The sequence below is a fragment of the Phyllostomus discolor genome, chromosome 12 (genome assembly GCF_004126475.2).
Source record: "Phyllostomus discolor isolate MPI-MPIP mPhyDis1 chromosome 12, mPhyDis1.pri.v3, whole genome shotgun sequence".
Taxonomy (NCBI): Eukaryota; Metazoa; Chordata; class Mammalia; order Chiroptera; family Phyllostomidae; genus Phyllostomus; species Phyllostomus discolor.
In genome coordinates, this window is record NC_040914.2 from 35,971,386 (window position 1) to 35,989,421 (window position 18,036).

General features: G+C 43.0%; 1 protein-coding gene across 3 annotated transcripts in view; it reads right to left on the reverse strand.

Moving 5' to 3' along the window:
- LRRC28 (leucine rich repeat containing 28) overlaps window positions 1-18,036 on the reverse strand; it is a 74,242-nt gene that overhangs the window by 44,901 nt on the left and 11,305 nt on the right. For all 3 annotated transcript variants that reach the window (XM_028502403.2, XM_036012974.1, XM_036012973.1), the window contains exons 3-5: window positions 16,978-17,018; window positions 12,554-12,591; window positions 11,667-11,804 (exon numbers count right to left, since the gene is read on the reverse strand). In XM_028502403.2, coding sequence (XP_028358204.1) covers window positions 11,667-11,804; window positions 12,554-12,591; window positions 16,978-17,018 — 217 coding nt within the window. The remainder of the gene's footprint in view (window positions 1-11,666; window positions 11,805-12,553; window positions 12,592-16,977; window positions 17,019-18,036) is intronic.

Sequence of the window (18,036 nt, forward strand, 5' to 3'; positions counted from 1 at the left end):
CTCTCAAGGGAACAAAGTCCCTGTGTTTATGTTCAAAGTCATTTTAAGGTGACATAAATATATAGCAGGAAAAATACATAATTTTCCACTTGCCGAATTTTACTTGCCCCTGACTAGAATGTCAAAGAGGTTTAAAAAGACAGTGTTTGTTCATGAACGTTTCTTAAAGTATTTTAAACACACCCCGATTCTTTATCAAAAGCTAAAGCTTCGGTCTTTAAGGTATTGGGAGAATTTTAGTTCTAGCAATACCTGAATAATCCTATCCTTATAAACATTTTGTTATATATTGGTAAATTTTAAAGTAGCATTTATTTCACTTTAGTTCTAGGAAAGAATTAAATGAATATCTGCTACAAATCTCTATTTTACATGGATGAAATGATTTTAAATGGCAGAATTTATAAATTATGGAAAATTAAATAATTAATTTTGAGTGTTTTCTTTGCAGGCTCTGAAAGACTTCTCAAACATCAGTAAAAAGAAAAAAAAAAAAACAACTTCCCAACCATTAGCAATACAGAAATTCATCCGTATTTATAAAAAAGCCATACAGAGAGAAGCCTTCCAGGAACCACCTTAACTGTGTGGTACCCTTTCGTCCAATACATATGTCATAGATGCCTGACGTCGAAATGCACTTAGGGGACCTGGTGTGAGTCAGAACCCAGGGCCTTCACCTTCTCATTGCTCAGCTACCACCACCAGGGTCTGGCTGTCCGAGAACAGCAGGAGCAGGCCCACCGGGGTGGGACAAACGGACACAGTTTCCCTTCCGCTCAAGCTGTCCGTTCGTCATCTGTGCATCTCGCGGGAGTACAATACCGGCCATGTCACCTGACCGCTAACCCTTCACTGCCCCTGTATCACGGGTAAGAGACCCAGTGTTGTGGAGGGTGCAACAAAGATAGAGAAGCCGGCTGAGCGGTCTGCGTTTCACAAGTGTGGGCAAGAAACAGACCGAGTGACCAGAGATTACACCGAGTAGCATAGCGACCCTCATAGGTCGCTTTGACACACGGTCCCCCATTCTATCTTTACCTTCTTGTTGCTACCACATATTCACGAACCTATGTATACAGACGGAAGGCCCCAAAACAAGAAAAGTTAAATTGTTTTTAGTTGTAAAAAAAATCAATGAAATTTTTTTTTTTCAAAAGAAATTTGGAAAAGAACGAAGTGGGAGGAATTATACCGCCTCTCTTCAAAACTTCCCATAAAACCGCAGTAATCAGGCCAGCGTGGCACCGCCATAAGGACAGACATAAAGACTAATGGGAACAGAACGTTGGAAATGAACCCATACGTTTACAGTCGGCCAACTGGTTTTCAACGAAGAAAGAATGAATGGTCTTTCAGGATTGTGTTGGAAAAACTGAATCTCCCATATCTAAAAATATCCTAACCCGTTGCTCACATCACACACAATAATTAACTTGAAATGAGTCACAGGCACACATGTAATAGATGATTTTATGTAAGAAAATATAAGAGAAACAATTTTGTAACCCTAGGGCTGGCAAACAGTCCTTAAGTAAGACATCAACAGCATAACCCCTGGAATAAGAAACTGATGCATTGGGCTTCATCTGAATTTAAAACTTTTGCTCTTCAAATGATAGATACTCAAGTTTCCCTCGCTTGGAATTCCGTGGAGTTTTAAGCACTCTGACCTTCCAATAAAGCAGCAGCCTATGAAATTAATGTCACTTGGTCCCTAGGTCTCCATTTCCTTATCCAATGTAGTAGCTAGACTTGAACTTGATGGGGTCTGACATGCCTTCTACCACTAAAATCCCACATCCCTGAGTGTATACTAAATCTAATGGGCTTGATTTTACGAAGGCCGCAGAATGACAACCTTGAAAATTTGCTTTCTGTTGCTAAAAACCATGGCATAACAGGGTATGAGGGCTTTCATATTATGTTTATTACATAAATGTTGATTTTTTAAAAAAAGAATAGTAGAAAGTATTAAACAAAGAACTGTGATGTCAGTTATGTGAGGGTGGTGGAGGGGAGATTGGTAACAACCCATATCAAACGAAATTTTGGTTAATTACTTCTATTACATCAACCCTTGGCAAATCATAAAGCTCTTCATTCACTAAAACAATCATTAACTTCAAAATTACTTGCAGAATAGACAATCTGATTTAAGTTAAAACCGTTAACAGATTAAAACATAATTTACAGATGAAGTAAGCAACAAGCAGCTTCAAATAACATATGAAAAAACACATGTTCTACATATTAAAGGCACTACTTTTTTAAAAAAAAGATTTCATTTATTTCTAGAGAGAGAGGAAGGGAGGGAGAAAGAGAGGGAGAGAAACATCAATGTGTGGTTGCCTCTCGCATGCCCCCTACTGGGGACGTGGCCTGCAACCCAGGCATGTGCCCTGACTGGGAATTGAACCAATAACCCTTTGGTTCACAGTCTGGGGCTCAATCCATTGAGCCACAGCAGCCAGGGCTGAAGGCACTACCTTTTGAGAAATACTTATTTCAGCACAAACCCTATATCCTGCCAGTTAATTCTTTTTCACAATAATATAGTTTGACATGAAATTATAATTTTCTGATCATGCCACAATACCTCTAAAATACTGCAGGCTGATTTAGGTCCAAAAATAACAATTAAATCTCTGAATTCTCATTAATAGGTTGTGTCTAAAAAAACACATTCTATAAGCTTTCAAGAAAATTCACTTCAAAAGATTAAGAACACTATATTCATATTTTTAATATTCCTAATTCCTGGTATTCATAATAAACAAATGGGCTTCAATCATTGCAACCACAACATTTTTTTGCCAAGTATTTAAATGAAGGATTTTAATTGGGGAAGTTGTTCATCAAATCTGTGATTTAGAAAGAGAACCCTGGAGGCAGTGTGTATGACAGATGATGAGATGGATGCATTTCAGAGATGATATAATAGAAAATATCCAAACCCAAGTCCTTTACTCCTGAATACCACTTATAGTTCAGTCCCTCCCATTGCTCGTGAGGTCTCCTTAAATCCTCTTCCACTGACCTCAGGACTCTCTTTATGGCTCTGTACAGCCCCAAGCATTTATGAGACCATGGTGTAGAAAATTCATTGTATACAGCCCTGGCGGGTGTGGCTTAGCAGATTAAGCGCTGGCCTGTGGACCAAAGGGTCATTGGTTCAATTCCCAGTCAGGGCACATGCCTGGGTTGCAGGCCAGGTCCCCAGTAGGGGGCGAGGGAGGCAACCACACATTGATGTTTCTCTACCTCTCTTTCTCCTTCCCCTCTGTCTAAAAATAAATAAATGAAATCTTTTTAAAAAGAAAAGAAAATTCATTGTACACAGAAAAAGAAGAGGAACAGCCCTGCATGTGAGGTGAACTTGGAAGAATACCCCTTAAGATTTCAAACTGGATCTCCGCTGTTACGATGTTAGCGCTTTAAAATCTTGCCACAGAGGACTGGTCCAGGCCTCAGTCAGTAGTGTGATTGATGGGAGAGGCTTTGTAAGGCTCAAAGACGAGCGTTCCCCCTTTTGCCTTTTTTAAAAAGTATCACCACAATGAACTTCTGTTTCTCAGACGTTTGGCAAGTTTTCCTTCACACCTTTTCTAAAGGGGAGTGTTTTCTGTATATATTGGACACTGGCTCTGAGGGATGCATGGTCCAGAGGACAAAACTTGTCTTCTTTTAGAAGGCTCTGAATGGCTGTTTGCGCTCTAGGACATTTGTCCAATTTTCAAAGCTGGGAAAAGTTCGTACATAAAATTTTGAAGTTTTAGCGCCGTTTGTAATCAGATTTTACAATGTGTAATAGCATCAATAGTAAAAATATTTTCTTCTGGGAAATATGTGTTTTATCTAGTTGGTATATACCAAGATTATTTTACATAAAAACATACATTTAAAAAACCTGTTACGTGAAGTTACTAATACATATTTAGTAGAAAGTCTCTTTAATAATAAAGCACTGTGTGCTACTGAGATGTTAATAAAGGAACATTAGGTCTGTAAGAGACATTGAAAGGACAGATTTCAAATATGAGCTTAGGACTCTGGTAAACAATGTATTCATTTACTCAGTGGCCAGGTAGCAAGCGGAGGTGGGTGGAGTGTTAGATTTTCATTCCTCCCTCCTTCAGCTGGCAGATGGGCATCTGGGCCGCTCAGCGCTGTGCCGAGATGACGGCTAACACACCCATACTTCTTTCTCTGTCCTTTCTGTCTAGTCTCTTCTTTGGAAGTTCAGTTTAAAATATTAGCCGATCAATTATCATCGAAGCTCTTTTGACATCTGGGCCTAGATTTTATCTACCTTCATCATCCCCACATTGTATGATACTTTGAACCAAAAGACAATTGTGTTTTTTTTTAGATTTTATTTATTTAGTTTTAGAAAGAGAGGAAGAGAAGGAGAAAGAGAGGGAGAGAAACATCAGTGTGTGGTTGCCTCTCGTGCGCTCCCTACTGGGGACCTGGCCTGCAACCCAGGCGTGTGCCCTGACTGGGAGACTCTTCAGTTTGGAGGTTGGTGCTCAACTCACTGGGCCACACCAGCCAGGGCAACAAGTTATTGTTGTATATAGATCACGTAGTAAGTGCCCAGTCATGCAGACAGCCCCACGAAATAGAGAAAGCCCATTTCTGTGTATTGCTGCCCATACGTATGTGGCCTGGTGACACCAGAAGGGCGTTCTGCCAGCACTGAATTACTCAGACTCCCTGTTAGAGAGAAGAGTGCTAGTTAGCTGCTGTGTCGGCACTGGTGTGGCGTCAGTGAAAAGCTGAGTCTCTGTAGGAGGGTAAATGACCTGAATTACTATAGTACCTGCCCAAGAAGGGAATAGGGGGTGAAGAGTCCTGATAACTTGGGGGAGGGGATGGGCGGTATCATAAGCCCCTGTGTGTTTGGAGGATTCAAAAAGGGGGCTGCTCCAGTCTCCCTTTGGGATGATCACTGACAGGCAGGTACAATGGAAGAAATAACAACAGAATGAGGGCTGACCTGGTGTGCCTGGGGCTACCCAGCATTCCTAGAAACTGCCATCCCAGGATGCACCTGGGAGCACCGGTCTCATACCTACAGGTCAGGGTCAGAGGTGCTCACCTGCAGCCTGTGATGTCAGCGGGCAGAGTGTGCCAAGGGAGCCTCACCCGGTGGGGTGGTAAGCAACAGGGGAAGCCCCTGAGTGACCAGCTCTGTGCCCCATGTAGGACGGGGCAGGTCTCCCGCCTCCCTCCGCCCTAGACCAATGACACAGCGCTTTCCCAGCAATTTACTGGCAACAGGACAGACCAGAGGAGAGATGCTAAATTTCATTTCAATAGAGCGACAGAGACTCCACGGGAGGACAAATACATTTTCAGAAAAAAAAAATAACAAACTTAACCATAAATGAAGCCTGAGTTTTAGGGACAATTGGAGCTAGTTATATGCAGTACATTTTTTCTGCGTTTCTGCGCGCTTTTATCCATTCAAGTGCAAGGTAGAGTGCTTTATGTTTTTAATTTGGGCTGAAAACCCTGCCTTTTTTGGTAACCAAAATGGGCTTTTCAAGGATACGAGCATTTTGGAAAAATAGGCTGATTTATATGCCAGATGTAAGCAACGACTTTTCTGACTCCTGGTTACACTTTGTTTGCTACTAAAGCCTTCTCTTGGGGGAGCTCACAGTTTATAGTCAGTCACATAAGCATCAGGCTCCTTTTGACTGTTAAAGGTTAGCTGGCTCTTCTGGCTCTTCTTATATCTGTTGTCCTTTGTGGCTTTTCCCAAGGGCGTATCACACACTGTTCGCCAAGCAGCTCTGCACCGATGGAAATCTTTCCCCCATAATCCTTTACTTGTGAGTGCATAATATTTCTCTTCATAATAGACAAGGTAATTTTACTTAAGTTATAAAGAGTCGTCTTTGGAAGAAAACGAGTTTAAATGTGTTCTGTAACAAACAGTTTTTGGCACCGGAAGTAGGAGAAGGCGACGTATAAATGTTTAAGTGGCATGTAACTTACATATACAAAATAACGTGAGTAAACCATCAGGAGAAAAATCAGAGGAGAAATCGAAGACCACGGAATAGGACTTCCCAGTTCCACACCTGACTGGGTCGGGGGCACCAGGCTTGCCTCTCACCAAAATACAACAATAAAACTACTCAAAACTATAGGAGGCAACTGTTTCCAAGCAACGGACAGGAAGCACAGGACCTGGGTCCTTGAAATGCAGGAAGCGGGAGAGGTGAGCCCCGTGTGGGACGTGGCTTTCTGCCAAGGGGCACCTTCTGGGCCCCAGCACAGGCAAGTGGGGGCCAAGCGGAGCTCAGCCGTGGTGGGTGAGGCTGCGGGAAACCGCGGGTCAGGGCACCGGAGAGGAAGAAGCTGGGAGGGGTGAAGAGGGGCTTCATAAGTAGCATCTTGGAGAGCACAAAAGAAGTTCATGAACTAGAGGGCAGATCCACAGATATCATCCAACCTTTAGATTAGGAGAAAAACGTTTAAAAAAGAATAAAGCCTCAGTGACCCGTGAATAAATACCAAATGATCTAACGTGTGTAACTGGAATTCTTTAAAGAGAGAAAACGGAGCAGAAAAATATTTAAAGAAACAATGACAGAAAACTTCCCAATTTGGGAATCAAAAAAAAAAAAACCCAAGTAGGATAAATATTTTTTAAACCCTACATTGTGGCAAATTATCAAGTGATAACAGCAAAGATGAAGAGAAGAAAATTAAAGTAGCCATTGAAAAAGATATTATGTCCAAGAAACCTAAGTTGACTTCAGAAAGTGACCAGCGCATTTTAAAGGAGAAGAGACCCCCAGCTGTGTCCACGCCACACGGGCACAGAGGACAAGGGTTCTGCCACAGACCAGCCTCAAAGAGAAACCGGTCTCCATACAACAGTCCCCTTTTTTTTTCCGATTGCATCTTATCTCCATGTGCCCGCACAAGCTCAGTCCTTCCCGCCTCCTCATTGCAGCCTTTTTTATGCTGTGCATTCATTTCCGAATGGTGAAAGCTCTAGTCTTCTAAAAAATGCTTCCGCCCTTTAACCTTTCTATTATCATTGTTTAATACCCTGTTCTGAAAGGGTTGCAATTTCCTGCTTCTGTCAGCTGTCTGTCATCTGACTCAGTTTTATATCCTTTCATCTTTTTGTCTCAGGTTTGAGCTTCTTTCAACATCTCTTAGAATTCAGGTCTTGTAGCAGTGAATGTCCCTCACCTTTTGTTTGTCTGCAGAAGCTTTTTACCTATAAAATGTCATTAACCTCAATTACCCCCAATAAATTTAATGAAAAAGAAAACAAATAAAGAAACCAGTCTTACTGGTTTCGAAGTTCTCATGGTTCTCAAAGACCGTGACTTCAGGAATTTTATGGAGGACAGGAATTTTATGGAGGACGTTATCTTAGGGAGTGATGACTATGCATTGATCTTGGACCCGAGTCCAGCCCACACTGTTAAATTGGCCTGTCAGTCATGCTGCGGCGTGTGGCCCGTGGCCCAAGTCGGGAAGATGCTAAAACGGTCCGTGCTGCAGGACGTCTGCTAATGATTAACGATCCGAGGGGTGAGCTCCCCGTGCTCGCTCCGGTGATCTCGGACAGGTGCCCCGCGGCCAGCATCTCTATCCTGGGGCTGCAGAGCCAGCGGCTCCGTCCACGTGTGCACGTGTGCCGCCCACCGGAAGAACCGGGGAGTTCATGCTTGCCCTCCCGGCCACGTGACTCGCAACCAATAACGTCTGGGAGTGGATGTTTAAATGCTTTCCGCCGTCCTCCCGGCGCTTTGGTGGAGTGATCCTGAGGGGTGTGCTTCACGCACGATCGGGCCCCCGGCTGCCGGTGGTGGCAGCTGGCGAAGACTGTCGGAGCCTGCTGCCCGAAAATATGCCACCCTGGCACGTTGATTATTTTGGTTTAAAGGCACTGAAAGGCAGGAGATGCAAGAAGGGCACTCTGACCTTCCTTTTTCTTCCTGAAAGCACGAGATACAAGTCCCTCGTAAAAGGCACGCATCCTGTACTGGGTGGAAGACATTCTTCTCACCAGAGGAGAGAGTCGAGGCCAGGGAAACATATATACACACAAACCCCGTTAAACGGACCTTTCTCTTCCTTGTCACTTTCCCACGCTCACTGGCCTGGTCCCAACCCCCCCACCCCCCCATCTCGCCTCGATTTACCACTTTGTTCGATCTAGTACTTAAGCTTTTGGCTCCAGCTGCTTCTTTGGGCCTTTGCTTTTCTTACGAAGGCTCTGGGCACAGGCAAAAATATTAAATAAACCCTGTATATTGTTGCCCAGTTAATTTGTCTCATGTGAATTTTCTTAGGCCCAGCTGGAGTCCCTAGGAGGACAGAGGAGACGCGTCACCCCTACGCTGCTGGCTCCATAACACACTCTGTAGCCTGCCTTCGCATTCCTGTGTCCCGTCCCCAGTCCGCACCTGTGTTTCTGCGCCTCCCAAAAAACTGCTTGCACTCGGGAAACAAATAGAAAAGACATCCGATAGGAAAGGGTGCAAAGTATATTGTAAAAAAACAAACAAACAAGTGACAGAATGAACCACCCACCCATAATACTGACCGTGCAACTGCTCAACCCGGACTTCGCACTCTGTCCCAGAGCTTCTGCAGGCTCAAAGGTTAAGGGTTAAGGAAACAGGAGAGCTCGGTATAAAATTAACCCCACACCCCAGGCGGGCTGCTTTAAGGCCTTTGGGGCAGCTCTGCCACATGCAGCTCTGTTGGGGCAATGCACAGAAGCCAGCGAGCGCCAGCCGCGGAGCACAGAGCCTATGGGCCTTAGGAACAGCGCGGAGACCAGGATGGCAAAGAAAGTGCAGAGAGCCTCTGCCTCCACCTTCTCTCTGTGACCTGCTTCATCTTTCTCCTTTTACTGTTCCCCAATCTAGCAGGCCGCTACCAGCACCTCCCGAGGCTCCAAGGTATTGTGCGGTGTCCCAGAGAGAGAGACTGGTTTTCTTCTCCTGCCCCTCTGCTCTTTTTTATTTTCCTCTTCGACAGTCTCTTCCAAAATCCCACCAGGAAAAAGCGATCCTGCCCGGGAAAGGCGGCTGTGCCAGGACCAGTCAGTCGTGGAGAGAAAGCAACGTCCCAGGGCGGGAAGACGGCACTGGCACTGCGCTCCGATCCAGCAGGATGAGGGAAGGGAGCGTTCCCAGAGATCGGGTGTGGGCAGCCCGCCCGACAGAAGGGGGCGTGCGAGTTACAGGTCCAGCTGAGAAACGGACGAGGACAGGGGACCTTCCTCACAGCGGTCTATCCACGTGACAAACACCGGAACGCACCGACGGAGGGCGTTGCTGAAACCCCTGTGGTCCAGCCTTAGGCCCCAGTTTTAAAATTCTCCGTATGCACCAGGTCCTTGTAGTGTAACTGTTTCGGACTCTTCAATGCACTCCAACATTTTTCAAATTTTAGAAACTGATTTTGATCCTACACTGCAAAGCGTACTCAACCCCGACACAGACGCACGGTAAGATGTTAAGTCTTTCGAGGAAATGCGACATGTAAGAAGTCTACATGTGACAGCATGAAGCCAACACATGACAGCATGGACCAGGGAGGAGGGCGGTCGGCCAGATGGCGGCCGGTGTCTGCTGTCGTCCAGCGCAGACGGCGTGGCAGCCTCTCGCGTTATTTTCACTTCAATTAAAACACATTTCCGTAGTATGTGCCCAAACGTGATCAGGCATTTGAGGTGCACCTAGCCCCTCTAATTATAACACTGAAACTACCTCATAAAGAGATGTATAAAGTGAATCAAACCATTCGTAACACCTAGTCCACTGCTATTCCCGATGGCCTAGAAAGTAAAAAAAAAAAAAATCTGTATGTGGCTCAGCCAAAAGTTTCTATTCAAAATACATTGCATTGACTGCCTATGGTTCTACTCAAAGCAAGCAAAACCGAACACAGACGACAGAAACAAGCGAAGGAAATAAATCAGGAGTGCGTGCCACAAGTCGGTGCAGCGGCAGGTGAGACGCAAGTTAAGAATCACGTGGAAGTCGCCAGGAAGCCTGTGCCCGCCGTCCCTGGTGAGGAGGAAGCAGTCCCTGCTATTGGCTGGGGCCGCACCTCCTCAGCGCACAGAATGCGGGCACAGAATGGGAGGAAGTGGCCGCATTCTCCCACCGAGGGGCTTACGTTACAGGAAGAGAGCACAATGGAACGCACAGAACAATGGCCCGACAGAGAACGGTATTCCCACAGGTGACTGAAACGCACACGCCAGGGCTTCCCGATTCAGGATCACGTCCATGCATCTTGATTCTACGGTACATCTTCCTAAGCTTCATGCATGAAAATACGAACATTTAAAGTGTTATGTTAAGGAGACATTTTCTAGGTTATTTCCGAAAGAGAATCTAATCTCTGGAATATCTGAACATATTTGTCAAACTTGACAAAGCCAGAATGATGAACCACCATTGAGCCTAACTACATACAATAAACGCTAAAGGAAAGACCATATTTCTACACCATCTTGAAAATTCTTATATTAACTACAGTTGGAAAAAGATAGACATTATACGAGGTTAAAAAATTACTATGCCAGTCCCATATTTGTAGACAATATTGAAACTATATGTGAAGGCCAGCACATAAAGTCTAAAAATTAATCAGTTATATATTTATTCATCAATAAATTTCTGTGCTTGGAAAAGTTTGGAGAAAGTATTTTCTAGGCCATAAAGACATATTATAGACTATTTCACTCATGGACTTAGCATGATTAGTTTTGAACATTCTCACGGGACCACAGAGCTCCATGACGGGTAGCAATGTGTGGTTCTGGTTGTCACACATTTCACTCGGATACACTCCAAGTCTGGGTGGTTTCCCTGAGTTAGTAAATAGAAATAATCCCAGCCAACGTGTCATCTGTATTTTCCTCTGCTCTTTCTTCTGAATGCACAGGAACTTTCATGTAATACCTGAAAGCGTTATTTGAATTTCAATCATGTTGCTCCTTTTTTAAAATGTGGGAAGTGACATGGGACAGCAGAATGTACGGCCTCACGATGGAGGGTCTCGGGATGTCCCTCACAAGAAAGTCCTAGGGAGTAGGGGTACCCCAGAGAATGCAGCATTCAGGTGCCGTCTGTACGTGTGTCACACCTGATAGAATGCTCAGTAGGCAAAAACGACAATGCAAGGACCGGACTTAAACTGTGCTACTCAACTCAGAGTCTGGTTTCTAATCATCTCAAAGTCGATGGACATCCATTGTCTCACGAGAGAAGGAGAGCAAACACTGTGTGTGTCTGCCTTGTCGATACTACAGAGATTACATCAGGCCGAATCCACCCAACCCCTCTGCTGTGAGATTCAGAGCCAAACTTCAGGACGGAAGTAGGTGTTTGTACAAATGATTCCGCCCGAGCAGCAATCTGAAGCCTCGTGCGCAGCTGTGGTGATTGTAGCTCAAAAACATGAATGCCAGATCCTTATGCTCGCACCAGGGAAAAGACTCTTTGCCACATCTCCCCAAACATGTCTTAGTTTCCCATTCAAACAAACGGACAATCAAATACAAATACATCCAGAGCCCACTGGCTGGCCACACCGTGAGAAATGTGCACGAAAACAGAGCTGTAAGAGACAAGGGGCTACCGTGTGCCGCAGGCGCCGATTACCTGGAGGTAGGAATTGCAGCTGGTTGTTAGCTAGTCGGAGATGACGTAAAGCTCTCAGACGACCAATTTCTGGGCAAACAATTTCTAAGGCATTGTCACTAAGGTCCAGACACTGGAGTTTTACAAGGGAACCAATGGCTTCAAAGAGAAGAGAAGGGTAAAGGCAAAATCAGTCTGGCCCACGTGTTATGTCAAATTTTAATGCAAGTATTCCAAGTTAAAGTGTACCTGTGTTTTTCTGTGTATAATGCGTACCCACGTCTTATATACTAATTTTGTATATATACATATACACACACATACATACTACCCATGTACAATGTGCACCCTTATTTTTCCCTAAAAAATTTGGGCACAAAAATTACACATTATACACAGCAAAATACAGTACTGAATATCACCATCTCAGTTGCTCACAAAACAATAAAAACATACAAAGAACTAGATTTTATGGATGTCATAAGACTTCTACCACAACATAATATAATAACTTAAAAAAGAGCACAAATAAAAAAATTTAAAACAATGTAAAATATTGCTTGAATAAATAAGTAGTTCACAAAACAATATATAAGTCATTTTTAATCCAACCAAAATTCTTAACTGGATTTATTGAATTTAGAACTTATTATTTACCCAACAACAATATATCTAATAATAATTTAGTCAGAATAACCACTTTGGGCTTTTTATTTAATTATAATTCTTAACTGGATTTACTAATTAGGAGAGGATATTTGAAACAAATAAATTAAAGATACTTTATTGTTAAAATTCACTAATGCACCAACCAAAATAGGTTTCAAGAGACTATCTGTTGTACTATTACAAAGGAAAGCTTAAACTACAGTGTCTCCTGGCTGAAAATTGGAAGTGTGTTTACTTACCTTCCGGAACCACAACAATGTTATTTGAATGAAGATACCTAAGGAAAAGACAACAAAAAAGCTATTATAATTCAGTACTTCTACTACAGACTGGGTTTGTAAAATGCTCACTTAGAAATGTATCAAACACAAAGGGAGCACACTTTCTTTCACACCTTACTCAAAGTACATAACACAAAATACAGGGCCATCCCAGATCATTGATAACACTTTGACAATAATATCTTATGCTAGAATTGCAAATATTAAAACTATTTATTGGCTTAGTTGCCATTTTAAAATAAAAGATACACAATAAAAAATTATGAGGTATTTTTTCAACCTTATAAAACAAAGGACTAGTTAGTTTCTCTACGTCATTTAAAATTATTCAGGTTTTCAGAAATACAGTTATTGTGTAAAGAAAAACCAGCACTATTGTGTAAAGGAAACATGCAACTTTTAGCTTCTAATGGATCATTTCATCCAAGATATTTCCAGGCAGCAAGCATGCCTCCTGAGACACAAGAATTCTGGAGAGATTTAATGCTTATCATTTATAGCAGAACTGATCAACCTTCAAGGCACTGAATTTATTTCACAGCAAAAGGAATTTCACAAACATGAATCAAATTCTTTTCTTAAAAAAAAAAAAAAAAAATTTACCAGGGCTGACAAGTCCAGGCACGTCTAAATACAGAACCCTTTTCCCACTGAAGTATCTTTAGCACCCTCTGGTGGCAATTTTGTGCAATCAGAAGCAGCCAAGTAACTTCAGAGCAAAAACAATAATGACCACTAGAGATTATACAGCAAGAATTTTTAAAATAAATTTGTATCATTGGTTTTGAGACAAGAAGACTAGATTTTGATACTTTACTTTCAAACCTATCATTTTATTTGTTGTACCCTATAAATCGATCTTCATAAAGTGTTTTTAAACAGTATTTTGAAATATTCTTCTAAATTTTTAAGTCTGACATCAAATGTTAAAATGTCAATGATGCAGAATAGGAAAGATAGATAATTAATACATTCAAGAAGATTATTCTATGCTGGATTAAATTAATTTTATGGTAGCTATTAACCTGCTGGGTCTAACACAATTTAAACAATTAAACAATTCTATGATATATTTTATTCCTTGTATTGTGTATATAAAATGATTCCACATCTTAAAATCAATATTTCTTAAACATTAATTTTAGGGGGAAATACTTCACTTTATAATTCTTTAGGCTAAAACACTAAATGTTGCTTAAAAAGAGACAACAGGCCCCAAATGGAGTCACTTGTGCTAAAATGCCGTCACCAAACCCACACTGAGACTCAGAACTTAACCTAATTGCAGTTTCTGCCTCTCCCAGGACTATGACCCTACCCAGCAGGTCTGGAACTTCCTGGCCAGCACGGCCAGGCACTCCTCCTGACAGGCCCCCGCTGCCTCCCACAGCCAGATGACCTTGACTGAGACGAAGCCTTCTTTGCTAAGTCACTTCCTTTTCCCATCCTCTTTCTGCCTTTAAAAGCCTTTCCTTCTCTACAGCTCTTCTGGTTTCTGTCTGCTAGACGAGATGCTACCCGGTTCACGAATTTTTGAATCAAGCCAATTTGACCTTTAAATTTATTCAGTGGAGTTTTGTTTTCCAACAATATAAATTGGTGTGTACACGTGTGCACACACACACACAGATACACTCATGCGCGTTTGCTACACAAAAGCCAGAGTGCCTAGACAGCAAAATAAACAGAAAACTGATGCTCAAAATGCCACAAAAATACGTGCTTCAGCTCAAGGACTGCCTATGAAAAAAAGAACCTAAAAATGTCCAAATCAAAATGTGACTTAAGCATTCACTTATAATTGAAGTCCAAAAGCATATTCCAGCATAATAAGTGTATCTGCACTACAATGAAGATGTGGTATGCAACAGCACAAACTGTTCCCAACCCTGCCTACATATTAGAATCACAAGGGGTCTCATGATATCAGTGCCCAGCACCTGCTGTGCCAACTTGACTTCTCAAGTCGTTCTGACCTGCGACCACTTGAGAATCATTGCTGGCAGAGCGGGTCGGACAGTAGGCTCTGGGGCCAGACTGCCTACCCCTTTATGGCCGGGATGGGGGGGAATGTAAACCTCTCGTTTTCTTCGTATAGAGAAGCAGACGGCAATAGCACCAATTATAACATCGGGATGCTGTAAGAATTAAATGAGTTAATACACGCTGAGTTCTCGGAACCGAGTTCCAGGAGTGCTATTGTTATTGTTGTTATAATTGTTAGCCGTTGTTAGACGTTTGTAATCATAAGCTTAGCAATTTCAAGCATCTCTCTTTGCTTAACTTTTTAAATTCCAGAGTGGATGCAATGCTGGTCTTTCAGTGTAACTATTGTTCATCACGTTCTTCTACTCCCGTGATGCAGGCACCCTCGTTCCTTGCTGGGGAAATGCGAGCCAGTGCCGCCACCTTGGAAAATGGTTTGGGCGGGGCTTTTGTAAAAGTTAAATATAGACATTGCTTAATCGTAATATGCCAACGTCAGTTTCTTTGTTTTAGCAACTGTACCATGGAACTGGAAGATGTTAACAATGGTTGGAGACGTATACGGGAACTCTGTGCACACTATCTTTACAATTTCTTTGTAAATATAAAATTGTTCCAAAATAAAAAGGCTAAGTTTTTCTTAAATGTCAAAGAAATAGGATTTCCACTTCCAGTCATAATGGAACAACCGGGGCCAGATTTACCCAGCTGCTGCAAGCAATGAGAAAAGAGGACAGGACACACGAAAGAATTAGTTTCAAATACTGACAACAGGTCACCAGGACTAAGTTCCCCGAAAGGAAGGAAGAGAGTGAGGTGAGCCACACAATCCCCAGCTTCCTGCCAGGGGCAAACTGTGGGCGATGGGCTAGGAATGGGCTCCCACACAAACTGTGGAGTCCTGGAGCTCAGGGAAGCGGAGGCAGCCGGAAATGGCGGGGAAGAGGTCTGGAGACAGGGTGCCACCAAAGAAGATAAACAGATAAACCCCCAGAAATTTAAATAAGGGACTATTTGATCTGAGTTAAATTAAGAAATGCACTTCAGCCATAATGCAACTGAAAGGTTATCAGGTAAATGGTCCACTGAGCTCGGACAGGGCTAGAAGGCATTCGAGTTCTCAGCAGCAGGGGCACCCACTCTTTGATGGCCAGGGTGGGGCATCCCCAAGATGTCCTAGCGAACCTAGATCCTTAGTAATAGGACAAAACAACCCCTAGTGTAGAGGTTACTCTAGACCTGTCCTAATGAAGCGTGAAGTCAAGCCACACAAGGGTGAAAGCTGACTGCAAACAACCACGTGCTGGAACAAAGCGCAGTGGAGAAGGAAGACGGCGAAGTCTAGACACTCAACAACGTGAAGTGTATAAGGTCCAGCACCCGATCAGAACGTATCAGACGCGTCAAGGATCAGGCGAATGTGATCAAGCAAGTCAACACAAACAGACCCTGTATGACCGAGATGATGGAATAGCAAGCGAGGACATTAAAACAGCTATGATAACTATATTCAGGTATTTGAAGGAAAATAGGAACATTGTGAGAGAAATGGTAAGGTGTAAATAGAACTTCTATTAATCAAAACTTCACTGGATGGGCCCTGGCTGGTGTGGCTCAGTGGACTGAGCATCAGACTCAGAAGCAAAGGGTCACCAGTTCAATTCCCAGCCAAAGCACATGCCTGGGTTGCGGACCAGGTTCCCCAGTAGGGGGCGCAAGAGAGGCAACCACACATTGATGTTTCTCTCCCTGTCTTTTTCCCTCCCTTCCCTTCTCTAAAAATAAATAAATAAAATCTTTAAAAAAAAAACCAAAAAACCTCACTGGGTGAGATTAACAACAGTAGACTGGACACCAAAAAAGAAAATATTACTGACCCTGAAGACCCAGAAATACAATTTGTTCAAACTGAAGCACAAAAAGTTGGTGCGCTAAAAGCCAAATTGGTAAACACATTATTTAGCATCATGAAGATAAGCATCAAGAGAACTAAAAGAAATGAAGCATGGAGGACTTAGGCAGGGAGGTTTTTACACAGAATTTTAAGGCTTTTATAGTGTTTGACTGTTTATATCAAGTATCACATGCAATGGTAGCAACAATAATACATTTTTCCAATTCCATGGACTCTCCAGAGTGATTCTGTGACAGAGACGCTGGCTTGGAAAAACTGTAAACATTTTTCATCATCTTCACGACCTTGAAGTGACATCATGAAAATACAAATTTAAGTGGTTAAAATACTTTAGAATACTTTTGGGTTTAGCAGAACCACAGGCCTACCACAATCATGATGCTAAAAATAATAATACATTAAAATGATATTTCCTACTATTTCAAATAACTTAAAATTATATTAATTCATGTTTTTTTAAAAGTATAATAAACACACTCACAGTTCCACCAGGTTTGGAAGCTTCTGAGCAAGGTTTTCTGGCTGCAAATTAAAAACACAGAATGAAATTTTAGTTTTAAAAAATTGTATCAACACCTCTAAATAGCTTAAATACAAACTTATCTTTTGGAGGGCTGTACATTTTGAGAAGATAATAAATCAGCAAGTCTGGATTTATGTTTACACAGACTGTAAAATTTAAATTTATGAATTTGAACACTTTAAATCAATGTCCTCTGGAGAAACCGGAAGCCTTGTACTCCATGGTCACGGAAGAAGTAAAAACCGCGGGCTACCCCCAAAGCTAGGAGAAAGGGCAGATTCTCCTTGAGTGCCCTGAGGAGGAGCTAGCCCCTGCCCACCTCCTGAGCCGGAATTCTGGCCTCCAAAACTGTGAGAATACATTTCTGCTGTTTCAAGCCACCCAGCCTGTGCAGCATGTTATGGCGGCCCTGGGAAACTAACACTACCCCTACAAAATGCCCCAACCGTGGCCTTCAGAAGAAAGTGGGGAAATGCCCAGCGTCCAGAAACTAAGACCTGACTAAGCTCAGAAAAAAAAACAGTGGAAGCCGGAGTTCAGGTGGCCCATGGGAACATTGCACCGGCCCATGGGAACACTGCACCGGCCCATGGGAACACTGCACCAGCCAGGGGGCCTAAGTTTGCAGTGGCGGGGGGGGGGGGGGCCCAGCAGGGAGAAGAACAGCCAGCCTGCTGGGAGGAGATGCAGGGAGGGGGGCCAGGGCCCTCACAGAGGCAGAACCCTGCCAACACTGGCCCTTCCGTGAAAATAACCCAGACGAATCCCTCTCAGAGACTGCAGCAGGCTCCCCTCTGCTGGAGGCCCTGAGAAAGAGGAAAGGCCTGTACATAATTGGTGCCAGCCTAGGCCAACACACATGGTCCCATGCACAGGGTTCGAATTTATAGGAACACAGAGATATGAGTCATTAAGACTGAAGGGGCACACTGAGTCCGAGGTAACTGAAATCTACCTTCGTTGTAAGGTATGCTGGGTAGCAATAACAATGAGTCAGGAATGACTATTGAGGAGAAA